The sequence below is a fragment of the Vigna radiata genome, chromosome 5, assembly GCF_000741045.1.
Source record: "Vigna radiata var. radiata cultivar VC1973A chromosome 5, Vradiata_ver6, whole genome shotgun sequence".
Lineage (NCBI taxonomy): Eukaryota > Viridiplantae > Streptophyta > Magnoliopsida > Fabales > Fabaceae > Vigna > Vigna radiata.
The window spans coordinates 3666068-3677942 of record NC_028355.1 but is presented as its reverse complement, the minus strand read 5'-3'; the positions used below and the strand labels follow the sequence as shown (position 1 = coordinate 3677942).

Sequence of the window (11875 nt, the reverse complement as noted above, 5' to 3'; positions counted from 1 at the left end):
AAAACTATATCTGCTGTGAAGGATATATCAGTGGCTAGGGTTATTATATAGATAGGGACAGTGAAATTGGTCAACCATATAATTTGTTAAGTCTAAGAAGCCATGTTAGGGTTCTTTCTGAGGATTTCTTGATTGGTGTAACCAACGCAGAACTTCAGGTGGTTGCTGGTTGGTGAAGAAATACTACTTTTACTTTCACTTTCTGGGAACTATTTTGCTTAATTTAACAAAGCTAATGCATTTTTCTATTCAAATATGATTCTTAGGTAAAGAAGGTTTTCCTACCACATCTTTTCTCAAATTGCAATACTATCATATACACAGTAAAAAAAATGATCGTCGTGATCTTCTGTTCTACCAGTTATTATGCGATGCTCAACATAGCGTTTATATTTTACTCACCAGACAATCTTTTAGGTTTCAACTTTTGGAAATCACATATTACCAATATACTTAAATTATAATAAATAAATAATTATAACATAATAATGGGAATTTATTGTGTGAGTTGAATCTAAAAATATTCTCTTTTTTATTTTGTTATTTTTATTTTATCCTTTCTAGTAACAGTTATAGACAGTTTTATAAATTCAAAACAATTTCTCAGTCACACTTAATAATTGATTTAATAATTTTATTTTTTTATTAGATATTATTTAATAAGTTAAAAGTTTTAATAATTTTACTTTTTATGATTAATGTTGGTAATATTACTTATATAAGTTATGATGGTGAGAGAGAAAAATAGAAGAGAGAGAAAGAAGCATAAGGAATAATAGTAGAGGAGAGAGAAGAAAAATACCATTATCTAAGCGTAAAGTTAATGTCATTGCAGTTTACTTAGCGAAAATGATCTATTAAAAATAATCTGGAAACCAAATTACATCATTTTTAAAAGTGGGTATCAAATAGAAATTCAGTTCCCAAGTTGGGGACTACAAAGATAATTAAGCCTTTATAAAATAGAGATTTAATATTTAGAAAAGGTAAAACATTGTAAAAACATAGAAATATGAGGCAATTTTAATATTAGTAAAAATTTATATTTATTAGCATAGTAATAAGTAAATAATAAAATAAAATAGTTTAAGGAACAAATATTTAATTGTCTGGGAGATTATGATTATTTATTATTAATGTGTAATATTTTTGTTTTTGAAAATTTTATGTATGATGTATTTTATATAAAATTAAGAAAGTTTATTGAAAGATATTATATTCTTTTTATTGAGATTTATTTCAAGTTATATTCTCATGTTAGTTAGTGGTGTGATTTCTTGACACAATGCTAAGTATACCGTTATAGTTTCATATACTATGATTGCAAAATTTATAGTATGTTATGAGGCATCAAATCGAGGAATATGACTAACGAATTTTGTTACTAGGCATTGTCAAAAGAATTGAAAGACCACTTAAGTTATATTGTGACAATGTTTGCTATATTGTATTCAAACAACAATAAGAACTCGAACAAGTCAAAAAACATTGACATTGAATTTCTCGTTATTAAAGAAAGCGTACAAAATGGACATATATTTCATAGAACCTTTAGGGACAAACTCTAAGATAGCAATCCTCTTACTAAGGGACTTCTACCCAAAGTCTTTCATGAGCATGTTAATCATATAAGTGTTTTACCATTTCAAAAATATTTGGTTTAGTGGGAGCTAATCACTTTTATCTATTTTGTACTCTATGTTTGATTTTATCTAATTATCTTTTGGACATATTTTGGTTTTATGCATATAGTTTTTGTCATTCAATTATTACACTTTGTATAGTAAGGTTATCATATTGGTTTCATTAAGATAAATTAAACAAAAGTTGAAAATAAACATGTAAAAGTCACTTTCATATAATTTTTACGCTACATATTTCGTGATAAGTTCATGTCATTTAGTTCTGTCAACATTAACAATCATTGACAAATTTAGTTGTAATTTTGATTTTATATGCAGATTAATCAATGGACAAGATTTTTCAAACATGCTCAAATAATATAATGACAATTTCGAACTCCAAAAGTCTAACAAGAAAAAAAAGTAATTATTGACTTTAGAATGACTTTTTCATTAACATTCTTTTCGTTCTAAGAAGAGTGTTTATAATTTTCAAATATAGTATTTGTTTTTTCAAAAAGTTTGGCTTTTGTCCTTTAAAAATAAATATTTAATTTTAGTTCTTTTTAGTTTTGAAATATTACGTTTAGTCCATCTAATGTTATTTAAATTAATTACTTTTCTTGCGTTTGTAAGGTTTATATGTGAATATTAAATAAGAAATATTCAAGCAGGAAACAGGTCAATATAATTGTTAGTACTTTTTATTAGTTCAACTATTGAATTTAAAGTATGTTTGGGGAAGATTATTCTTCCAAATTTCAGTTGTTTGGAGTTTCACTTGTTTGTTTGATACTAGTTGAAATTTGTATAACGATTTTATTTTGAAAAATAAGTTTCTGAAAGTAAAAAAAAAATCGTTGTCATACTTTTTTTTTTGTCGATCAACTTAATAATACTAATTTTCTTACATAAAATTTTATTTTTTTATTTACTTTCAAACAAAATTAATTATCACATGACTAGTTTTTTCCAAGTTATAAATAATCTAGAAACCATCTAAGAAATTATTTCTTGAAAGTTTGATATGTTGTAATCTTTGTTGCATCTTGAAGACGGTATGAAATGTCCTCCTTATCTAGACTTAAACATTTACTAATGTGACTAGACAATTTCTTCTTGTACCTCCATGAATTTTTCCTTTACCCATATACAAAATTTCGTTTTGACCCTTTTTCAAATTATTAGAAAGTTATTTTTGGACGAAAATAATTTTTTCTTAGAAGGGATTTCTAAATTATACAGTTCGAAAATCAAATAACTTTCTAATTGTACAATTTAAAAACTATATTTTTAAGTTATTTTTAACTTTCAACATAATCCAAAAAAGGGCAAAAACAAAATTTTATGAAGGTGAGAAAAAAAGTTGCCTTGTGAACATTAGTTTAAATATGAATGTGTGATTTGTGGTGCTAATATTGTCACTAAAGTCTTTTGGAATTGTCCAAATGGGTCAAGATGTGTTATGCCAGTCGATACCTTTTCCCTTCCTTTTACACTTATTCTCTCAATCGTGATACTATCTGAATTTGGTGCCTTAAAGATATTTTGGATCTTGAACAATGAAGCATTTCGATATTTTGAAAGGTGATAGGAACCAACTGGTATGGAAAGATGAACTGAACTTTATTCATTGAAAGTAACACCAAGTTACAAATTACACCAGAGCAGAGTGAAATTATATCAGTACAAAGGTCCCCTTCCAAGATTTGTTGAGAGTTTGGTCTCTGCTTGAATAAAATTGCCCAGAGGCAGTTATGCTTGCCCCTGAAAAGAACTGCTACAACTGAATACAACACTGCTACTGCTTAATAAATGCCAGAACAATCCAGTCCTAATTCAGGACCTAATTTCTACTTCTTCTCTTATATTAATTACTTATAAGAGGCCTAACAAAAGGACAGATGCATGAGTTTTGTAGCTTTTCCAGTTATTAGCATTATCTGCACTCAATGTGTAAACTGGGTATTTTAGTAAGCAAAAAGGTAGAATAGGAAAGAACAGAAATCATTTGGCTCATATTGAGCTACTTAAACTTTATGATTTGTACCCTTTTAATAGAAAAAGCTTCCATATATTAGTTTGATGATAATTTAGGCTTCTGCTATAGGTTATTTTCATGAATGTTATCAGAGATTGAAATCATTCCTACCGAGAAAAGTTGCTAACAGTAGATATTAATTTCAAAGGAACCTAACAGTAGATACATGCTAAACTCATCACTAACACGTAACAGTAAGTAAGTCTGATCCTGGACGTAGACAAGAATCTAGTTTTGTGGTACAAGATTTTACATTAGACATCATATGTCGTAAAAATGCAGATGCTACGGAGATGCATAATCTAATGTTAATGTAATCTTGATAAAGTCAACAAGGTAAAAGAACAACTATTTAATATATAGCATAACTCCGATAGCATGCGGATAAATAAACTTTAAACCTAACTCGGCTGAAGTTTTTTTTTTTTTTTCGTCAAACATAAATTAACATTTCAATTCAAGTCCGAATCAAGAGTTTAATCGGACTACAAAACTAAACAACTTAATACCATTGTCAAAATAAAGCATAAATTCTCAAAAATTAGTGCATTAATCGTTGGTTGTGTCGGAGATGGCTTTAAATGTAGAGATGTTGATTCCATGGTGTGGAGACTGCATCATGATGCCGAAATTTCCAGTGTGTGGGGCGCCGGTGAGGTCGGAGATTGGGTTCGATGGGTTGGGTCCTTCATTGTTAAGATACAGCGAGTGAGGCAGCGTCATCATTTCTGTGAAGTTGGTTTCTGGATAAGGGCAGGTTAGCTGAAAGACATCTTCTGCGTAGTCTTGCTGAAATAGCCACCAAGCAGTGCCTTCTTTGACAGTGGTATCAACGATTGTGAATCGCATACCAAGGTTTCTTGCAAACTCAACCGCTTGTTGATAAGCGTTAGGGTTCCAGAGAGTGCCTGTGGGTTGGCCGAATCTAAATCCCGTCTGTGGCTTGCAGGGTACGACTTTCAAATCATATTGTAAGTCAGCACTTTTTACAATGCCCAGCTGTTGGATAGCAAAGGCGAAGGGTGTGGGGATCGGAAGATCCGTTACATCTCTAGGCCTCTCGAGTCCACCCGAATCGCACCTACTTGGTACGTCGGTTAGAGCTAGGGCTCTGAGCTTCATGTATGTTACAAGATTGCATCCGGAAGCTAGTGCATTTGATATTTCATCAACGCGTAAAACACTTTGTTGCTCATTATCATCTTCAGATTGTGGAGTCGGATAAGACTACCGCGGATTGTATTGCGCGCGCCAATGTACATATTGTCAAGATTGACAACAATTGGATGTGGTATTACATAAACACGATCGCGGGCAAAACAGTGACGGAGAAAACCATGCTTTATGAGTCCTAAGGTGTAGTTGAGATTACCTGTGACCGTATGAGAGTCCAGAACGTCGTGCTGGTAAGCAGGTTGTTCAGTCCTCATGTGGAAGGAACCGTCAGCTTTAGCCTTCTGTTTGGCCTTGTTAGGCTCTGGAGAAATTGCTGCTGTTCTTCTCATAATAAACTATTTTTTTAAAACCCGAAAACAGTTTCTTTTAATATATTTTTAAGGATTAAAAATAAATAAATTTAAAATTGACCAATTAAAAACTTGGGTTTAGGACTATGGGCCTGTTTAGATGAACTACTTTATCATAAGTTCTTACAGGGGAGAAGTATAAGAAGATTAAAATAATTTAATTTCTCCATTAGTTTATGTGTAAGTTAAACATAAATTAGACACGCCATAGGGGAGAACTTCTAAAAATGAGTCCATGTACAAGTTCATTTTAGTTTATAGAAAAGTTAATCTCAATTTTTCTTATTTCTTTCTCTAGGAGTTTGTGAAGAAACTCGTCGAGAGAGATCTTAAAATTATTCGTTTACTTCATTTCACAATCTTTTCTGTAATTTTTGGGCAAAGCAAGATTGAAACTTACTAGAATTTGATGTTATATAAAAGTGTATAGGAACATTATTTTACTCATCATCAGCCGCTGGAGCTTGAAGATATTGTTGGTGAATCTGAAATGGCTGCAATAGAAGTAATACATTTTTATGTTTATGCATACAAGGAGAAGAATTTTTGTTTGAAGTGATTACCAAGGAGGCCCACCTTGTGCTGAAGTTGTATGATAGCGTTTTTCGAATTACAAAGTCGATGTCAGCTAAATCCGATTTCGAATTACCTCTCTCACTCTATGGTTCAATTTCTTTGCACATTTGTGATCTTAGGCTCGAGAACAAAATGAAGAAAGAAAACACAAATGGATAAAATTAACTGTTTGAGTTAGAAAAAATAAAGAGAAAAAGGAAGAAAAAGTTTTATTGTGATATTATTTTATTATTTATGTTATTATTTCATTTATTTATTATATACAGTACATACTCGATTGTGTAGTATTTTTAAACAAGAATTAGAGTAGAAAAAGGTGCCATGCCACCATAGATTATATAGTGATTTTTTAACATGAATTTTTGTCGGAAAAAACATCATAAATTAGTCAACTTTTACTGCATTCATCTTCATTCCTGCATGGAAGCCACTTGCATTGGCTTCTGTGCTGTCTCTTTTTTCGCATCAACTACAGAAAAAAAAGTTAATAAAATACCCACATACAGATTTACAAATTCCCAAATTTTAATAAAGGTTTGCAGCAGTCTGAAATATCCCAGTCTACTTTTACTAGTTTTTTATGTCCAAACACAACCGCATAAATTTTGTAATTATGAGGTGCCAATAATACAATCTCTGAATTGCTATATTATATATAACGATTTGTACATTAAGAAACACAGGTGAGCGTAGCAGCCAGATATTTATATTCTTCGAAGAGATGCCAATCTCTTTTCAAGTTCTTCAACATCTTGGGATTCTTCTGATCTGCATCCAAAAAGAAATTTCTCTCATAAAATACCACAGTCAACACAATAAAAAGTGTTTTAAAAGCTTTAACTGAAAGATCAACAAGTTTAAAGGATAATCTAACACAAAACAGCATTTTCAGTATTCCTTGAAGCAACTTGACCTATAAAATGTACCTTGGAGCAACATTTTCAGTATTCCTTGAAGCAATTCGTCCTTTCGGAGCAGAAGATAACTAGCATCATAAAATATCACCATCAGGTTCAACATTCAGAAAACTAATTGAATGAAATAATTAGTGCAAAGACAAAGGATTCATGCTGTGTCTAGAACCAACCTGGGATGCAATATCCACTCCAATCTCATCAAGAACCTATCATGAATAAAATGGAAATTTTAGAAAAAGAGAATACTTATAATATCAGGCTGTACAATTAAGTATTCATATTCACCTGGTTGGTGAGCTCTTCGGTTTCTTCCTCGGCTTCATCTTTGTCTAAAGTTTCATCAATAGATTCTGACATCATCTCAATCTACAAATACATTATTAAAATTTATGAAGCAAACGAAAATATCATTAAATGCATTGGTGGAGCTGACCTTGAATATCACTATCAGGCACAGGCATCACAGCTGTGTGCCATAGATGCCTTTTGTTTCACAAATTTAATAAGCACCCCGTTTTATTTTTAATAAAAAACAAGTGCACTAAAATAATCATTTCCAGCTAATTGGAAATTTGAACAGGGTGATAATAATCTATTTAAAAAATGAAAACGCTAGTTTTTTCCAACTTCCCTATAAACACCCTCTTAGCAGTTTACAGCAACACAGAAACTACTGAGACACGAAGCCAATACTTTTCATGGATACTTCCTTTTTGGTTGCTTCTACTTAATACTCGAGCACAACTTGGCTACTCCCTAGACTTTAAAAAAGTCTTTTTGTTATTACTATTTCAGTTCTGCCTTCCATGTTTCTTTTGCGCTGTTGCTAGTACATCCTTTTCCATGCAGATTTCCTTTTGCTTCCAGCTGAAAACTAAGCTTAATGGCTGACACACATTAAATTACATCCATAGTCCTCAACTTCATTGGTACACATGTTTTTCTTCATTTAACTGTTATTTTATTGTTTATTCCTTCAATCAATTTCCCAATTAAAATATATTTTTATTAGATATTGGTAATGAAAATGACTTCTTTTATCTATGAACCACCATGCTTTAGATGGACCATGCAATAACGACACAATTGAAAATACACTGAACTGAGAATTTAAATTAACAGTAATTTATGCTGAAATGAAAAAAATAACTTCTTTCAATTTTTAGTGTGCAAAACCCTCTTTCATGGACTGAGAGAGTTGCTGTAAATTCCAGAGTCCGTCTTCCTAACAACGTCTCACAATATTGACATATTATTGTTAAGACAACTGGGTTATATGCTACCTAATGAAAGACCATACTGGACCAGTCTAAAATAAAAGGCTACCACTAATGCATAAAACTTGCATGAGAACACATCAGAAATCTTGGTTAAAGGGGTAAATTACCGTCATGTCCAATTGGGCTGATTGCTTTTGGAATTCTCTGATCACTTTCACCTGTTTTGCCGGTGCCATTTGCTGAGAAGAAAAGATAATGCATCATTTTTAGTCATGTCTGGAAAAGAATCTCACATATATGAACTTTTGATTCAGTGAAAAAACAAAATTGCTGAAAAACCTAATATAAGCTTTCAGTCAACATATTCAATGGAATACTCAAGTTCAAGACTTTTTGGCCATTTACTAAATTCAGATTTAGTACCAAGGATAGGAACCTTGGATAACACAAACAATTAATAAAAGAAATGCATTCCATAATTTGAGTGACATGATGCAGAATAAATTTGGGTAACATTACCTTATTCATTGCCACCATTGCTTTAGTTGCACCCTTCATTCCTGTGGAGATTGAAGTGCTTGCATATAATGCCTGCAAAAGAAATTTGGAAATTATGAAAAACTAAGAGTCTTGATATTGTTAGAATCAAAATGCATACCTGTGTGTGAGTTGCTACACCCCTGATCTGCGCACGACTTCCCTGCAAATTGGTTATCTGTTGACGTAACCTAACAAGTTGACGAGCTAAGATTCTGGTGGCAGCCTGTAACCCGACACTTCCTTATTCAGTATTTCTATGTAGCTATTATCATGAATGTCAATAAAACAGGTTCATATACACAAAACACGGGATATTATCTTGGAAATAGGCAAATGAGCTTACTACTGAAACTCAAATTAACATATAAATTACTCTGTTGAATAAAATGAACTAATACACTATCATTCCTCAGAGACTAACGGTGGAGAATACACTGGTGAACTGGAAATCCAAAGTGAGATGAAAACACAGATATACAACAGATCAAAGGTTGTTATCAATATCATATTATCTATAACCTGTGGACCACATAAACACCAAACAAGTATGGTTTTGTGGCTCATTAACAATTGTGGAGGAGAGGCATTTAAATGAGAAACGTACTTCATTTCCAGTTTTTGCTTCTCTCTTAATTTCTGCCACCAATTTTTTTTCCTGCAATTGACAAGGAAATGAAGCACTAAAAACAAATATGAAACAGAAAGCAAAACACTAAGAATGTCTTTGTTATCATTATGTACCTCCATCTGAAGTGATGTTATCTCTCTTTCAATTCCTACAAGATTAAATGAAAGAAAAAGAAAACAAACATAAGAGTTGCCTTATGGAAATATGAACTAAGTTTGAACCCTTGATATTTTTTAATACCTTTAAATGTACATCCCAAAGAAGAGAAGAAAACAGAGAAGAACAATATCGAATGTCAAGTCTTACTAATTCCTACTAATATTTTTAAATGTACATCCATATATGATATAACCATTAGTGAAACTCAACCTATGTTGACGCAATGTTTTGAAAGAAGTCCTTTATGAAGAAATACATACATAATTTGAGTATGTATTTAGCACAGGCACACAAAATAAGAAAACAAAAATGATTGGTCAAAATTCAAGGTAATGGTTTTAAAGGAAAACCAATAGGGAAATATAGATACAAGAAACCATTAAGGTAAGACAAAAGTACTTAGGACAAAACTAAAAATTAGGAGCAAGGACAAAAATAAAGTTGAGAAACAAAAAATGTTGTTGAAAGTTAAGGTAGGTTGACTTATGTATATCGGCCTGAATATTTTCTACCAATAATTACACGGGGCTAATCAAATGGAACTACCAATTGGTCTATTGGTTGGCAAGGGAACCGACTAAAACAAATATAATCTTAGGGATTTAAGATTATGTCCTCCACAACAAATCAGTAGTATTTCGGTTTTGATTCATATAAACAGTTATGGTAGTAGGGAAGCAAAACGAAGACAGTAATTAGCAACTTCTCCTGTTCACAAATATTGAAGAAAATAATTTTAAAAAGATCAACCAAAAATAGTTTGCACGGGAAATTTTAGTTGTACACTGCCCATAAAATTGTTTTCTAGATTCTCCTATATATGATTTAACTATTAGCTTCGGCCATCTCAACTATTTATCACATGAAATATGCCGCCTCATACGATATACATTATATTCAAAAAGGAAATTCACTTGCATTAACACACATTATTCTTGTAATTCATAAATTATCAGAGCACATGCTCTGGGTCTCGCAGCTGAATTCATAAATTGATTTTATTCTTGTAATTTCCCTAACCCTATGAGGTTTCAAATTTATTCAATTTGATGAAAGCAAGAGTTAAGGAGAGATTACACACAGAAGTAAGACCCAGATGTGATGAAGTACCATTGTACTCAAGGAAGCTATTTTTTTGCTATTTGGGGAAAATACATTTCTCAATGAAAAACCAAATCACCATTGCATCATACAAGCAGATAGTAAATGCTACAACTTCTGAATCATCAACCATTCAAGTAATTACCTCTGGTTGCAACAGCCATTTCCCTCTTACTTGACCGCAGAGCTTCTGTCATCAAAATCAAAACAGACGCAAATGAGTGCCACTACCCAGAGACAATAAGAAGTTCAACACTCCTACTTCCTTTCCAACTTTCACCAAATTCAAACAATACCACAAAATATGGACAAAAAAAATAATTCTACAAAATTAGCAGCACAAAACCCAAAATGTTTTTAAAATTCTAAAGACCCGGGTATGTCTTCTCAACGAAAACTAGATCCAATTCTAAGAGGAAAGGAAAGTTCGAATTCAGGGCGCAAATCATAAGCTTTACAGAAAAAGGGAAATAAAACAATGTGGAAAATTTTGAAAGAGAAAAAGAGGAAGAAAAGGGGGTGCACCTTTGGGTGAAGTTTTCTTCTTGAAGATGTTCATGTTGACGTTGATCTTGGAGATGAGAAAACCCTAATTGAAAAGGAAGCAGAGCAGAAGTAGACACAGTGCAGTGTGTGAAGTGATTGTAGCAAAGAGAAAGAGAGTGAAGAGAAGAAAGGAGAAAAGATGCCTCGAGGAGCGTGCCACGTGTCCACGTATCCAACGGTTCTCCTATAAGTAGCCGTTACAGCTTTGGTTGAGTCAAGTGCAAATCGTGTTTCGACTTTTTTATTACATTTTTTAGTCCGTTTACCAACGTTTTGATGGATATGTTATTCAACTATGATACTTGCTCAATTTAATTATTATTTTTAGATGCTCAATTTAATTATTTTGTTTCGGTGCACAATTTAATTATTATAGTGTGTTGATAATATTTTTTTATTTATTTGATTTAAAAATTGATTAAACTAAGAAAATAATTAGAAAATGTATACATTAAAAAGAAAAATCCTCTTTATAACAGTATAGTCTAGACAATAATAATAGTTTATTTACGGTAATCTTGTTAAATTTTATAATAACTATTTTAAAATTAATTTTTTTATGATTTTAAATTAATTCTTAATATAAATAATTTATGCTGACAAATAATGAAAATCAGAATCAGTTTTCTACAAATAAAAATTATAAAGTTATTATATGATCACTAATTATAAAAAAAGTATATATTTATTTATTTATTTATTTGTGTAGAGTTTGATTAACTTTATCATTTTCTCAATTCAGAATTAACATTATTAATAATTTTAATATAATGATTCAAAGACTTAGAAAATGGAATTTAAAAAATAACAGTAGTTTAAAATTAGTAAAATTTGATTATTTTAATATTAAAAAGTTTTGATATAAATAATTTTATTATGAAAACACATTTTTTTAAAAAATATTTTTTTTTACCTTTTGAATTCTCATTCCATATTCATTTTGTTTGAACGAATTTTAAATTCACCAAATAAATAAACAACTCTTTTAAATTACCTCGT

The 11875-nt window shown here is 31.1% G+C and overlaps 2 protein-coding genes across 2 annotated transcripts; both read right to left on the bottom strand.

Annotated features, from left to right (window-relative positions):
• Positions 1-4100: 4100 nt before the first annotated feature.
• LOC111241564 lies at positions 4101-5058 on the bottom strand. The gene has a single exon (XM_022780202.1). The coding sequence runs from the start codon at positions 4783-4785 to the stop codon at positions 4213-4215; it is 573 nt and encodes a 190-aa protein (XP_022635923.1). The 5' UTR covers positions 4786-5058; the 3' UTR covers positions 4101-4212.
• A 1191-nt stretch (positions 5059-6249) lies between these two features.
• Positions 6250-11026, bottom strand: LOC106761175 (vacuolar protein sorting-associated protein 2 homolog 2). The gene is made up of 11 exons (XM_014644693.2): positions 10856-11026; positions 10476-10520; positions 9184-9218; positions 9047-9097; positions 8561-8665; positions 8422-8493; positions 8070-8141; positions 6968-7048; positions 6853-6888; positions 6692-6750; positions 6250-6533 (listed from the first exon to the last, which is right to left on the bottom strand). The coding sequence occupies exons 1-11, from the start codon at positions 10887-10889 to the stop codon at positions 6470-6472; spliced, it is 654 nt and encodes a 217-aa protein (XP_014500179.1). The 5' UTR covers positions 10890-11026; the 3' UTR covers positions 6250-6469.
• Positions 11027-11875: the final 849 nt, after the last annotated feature.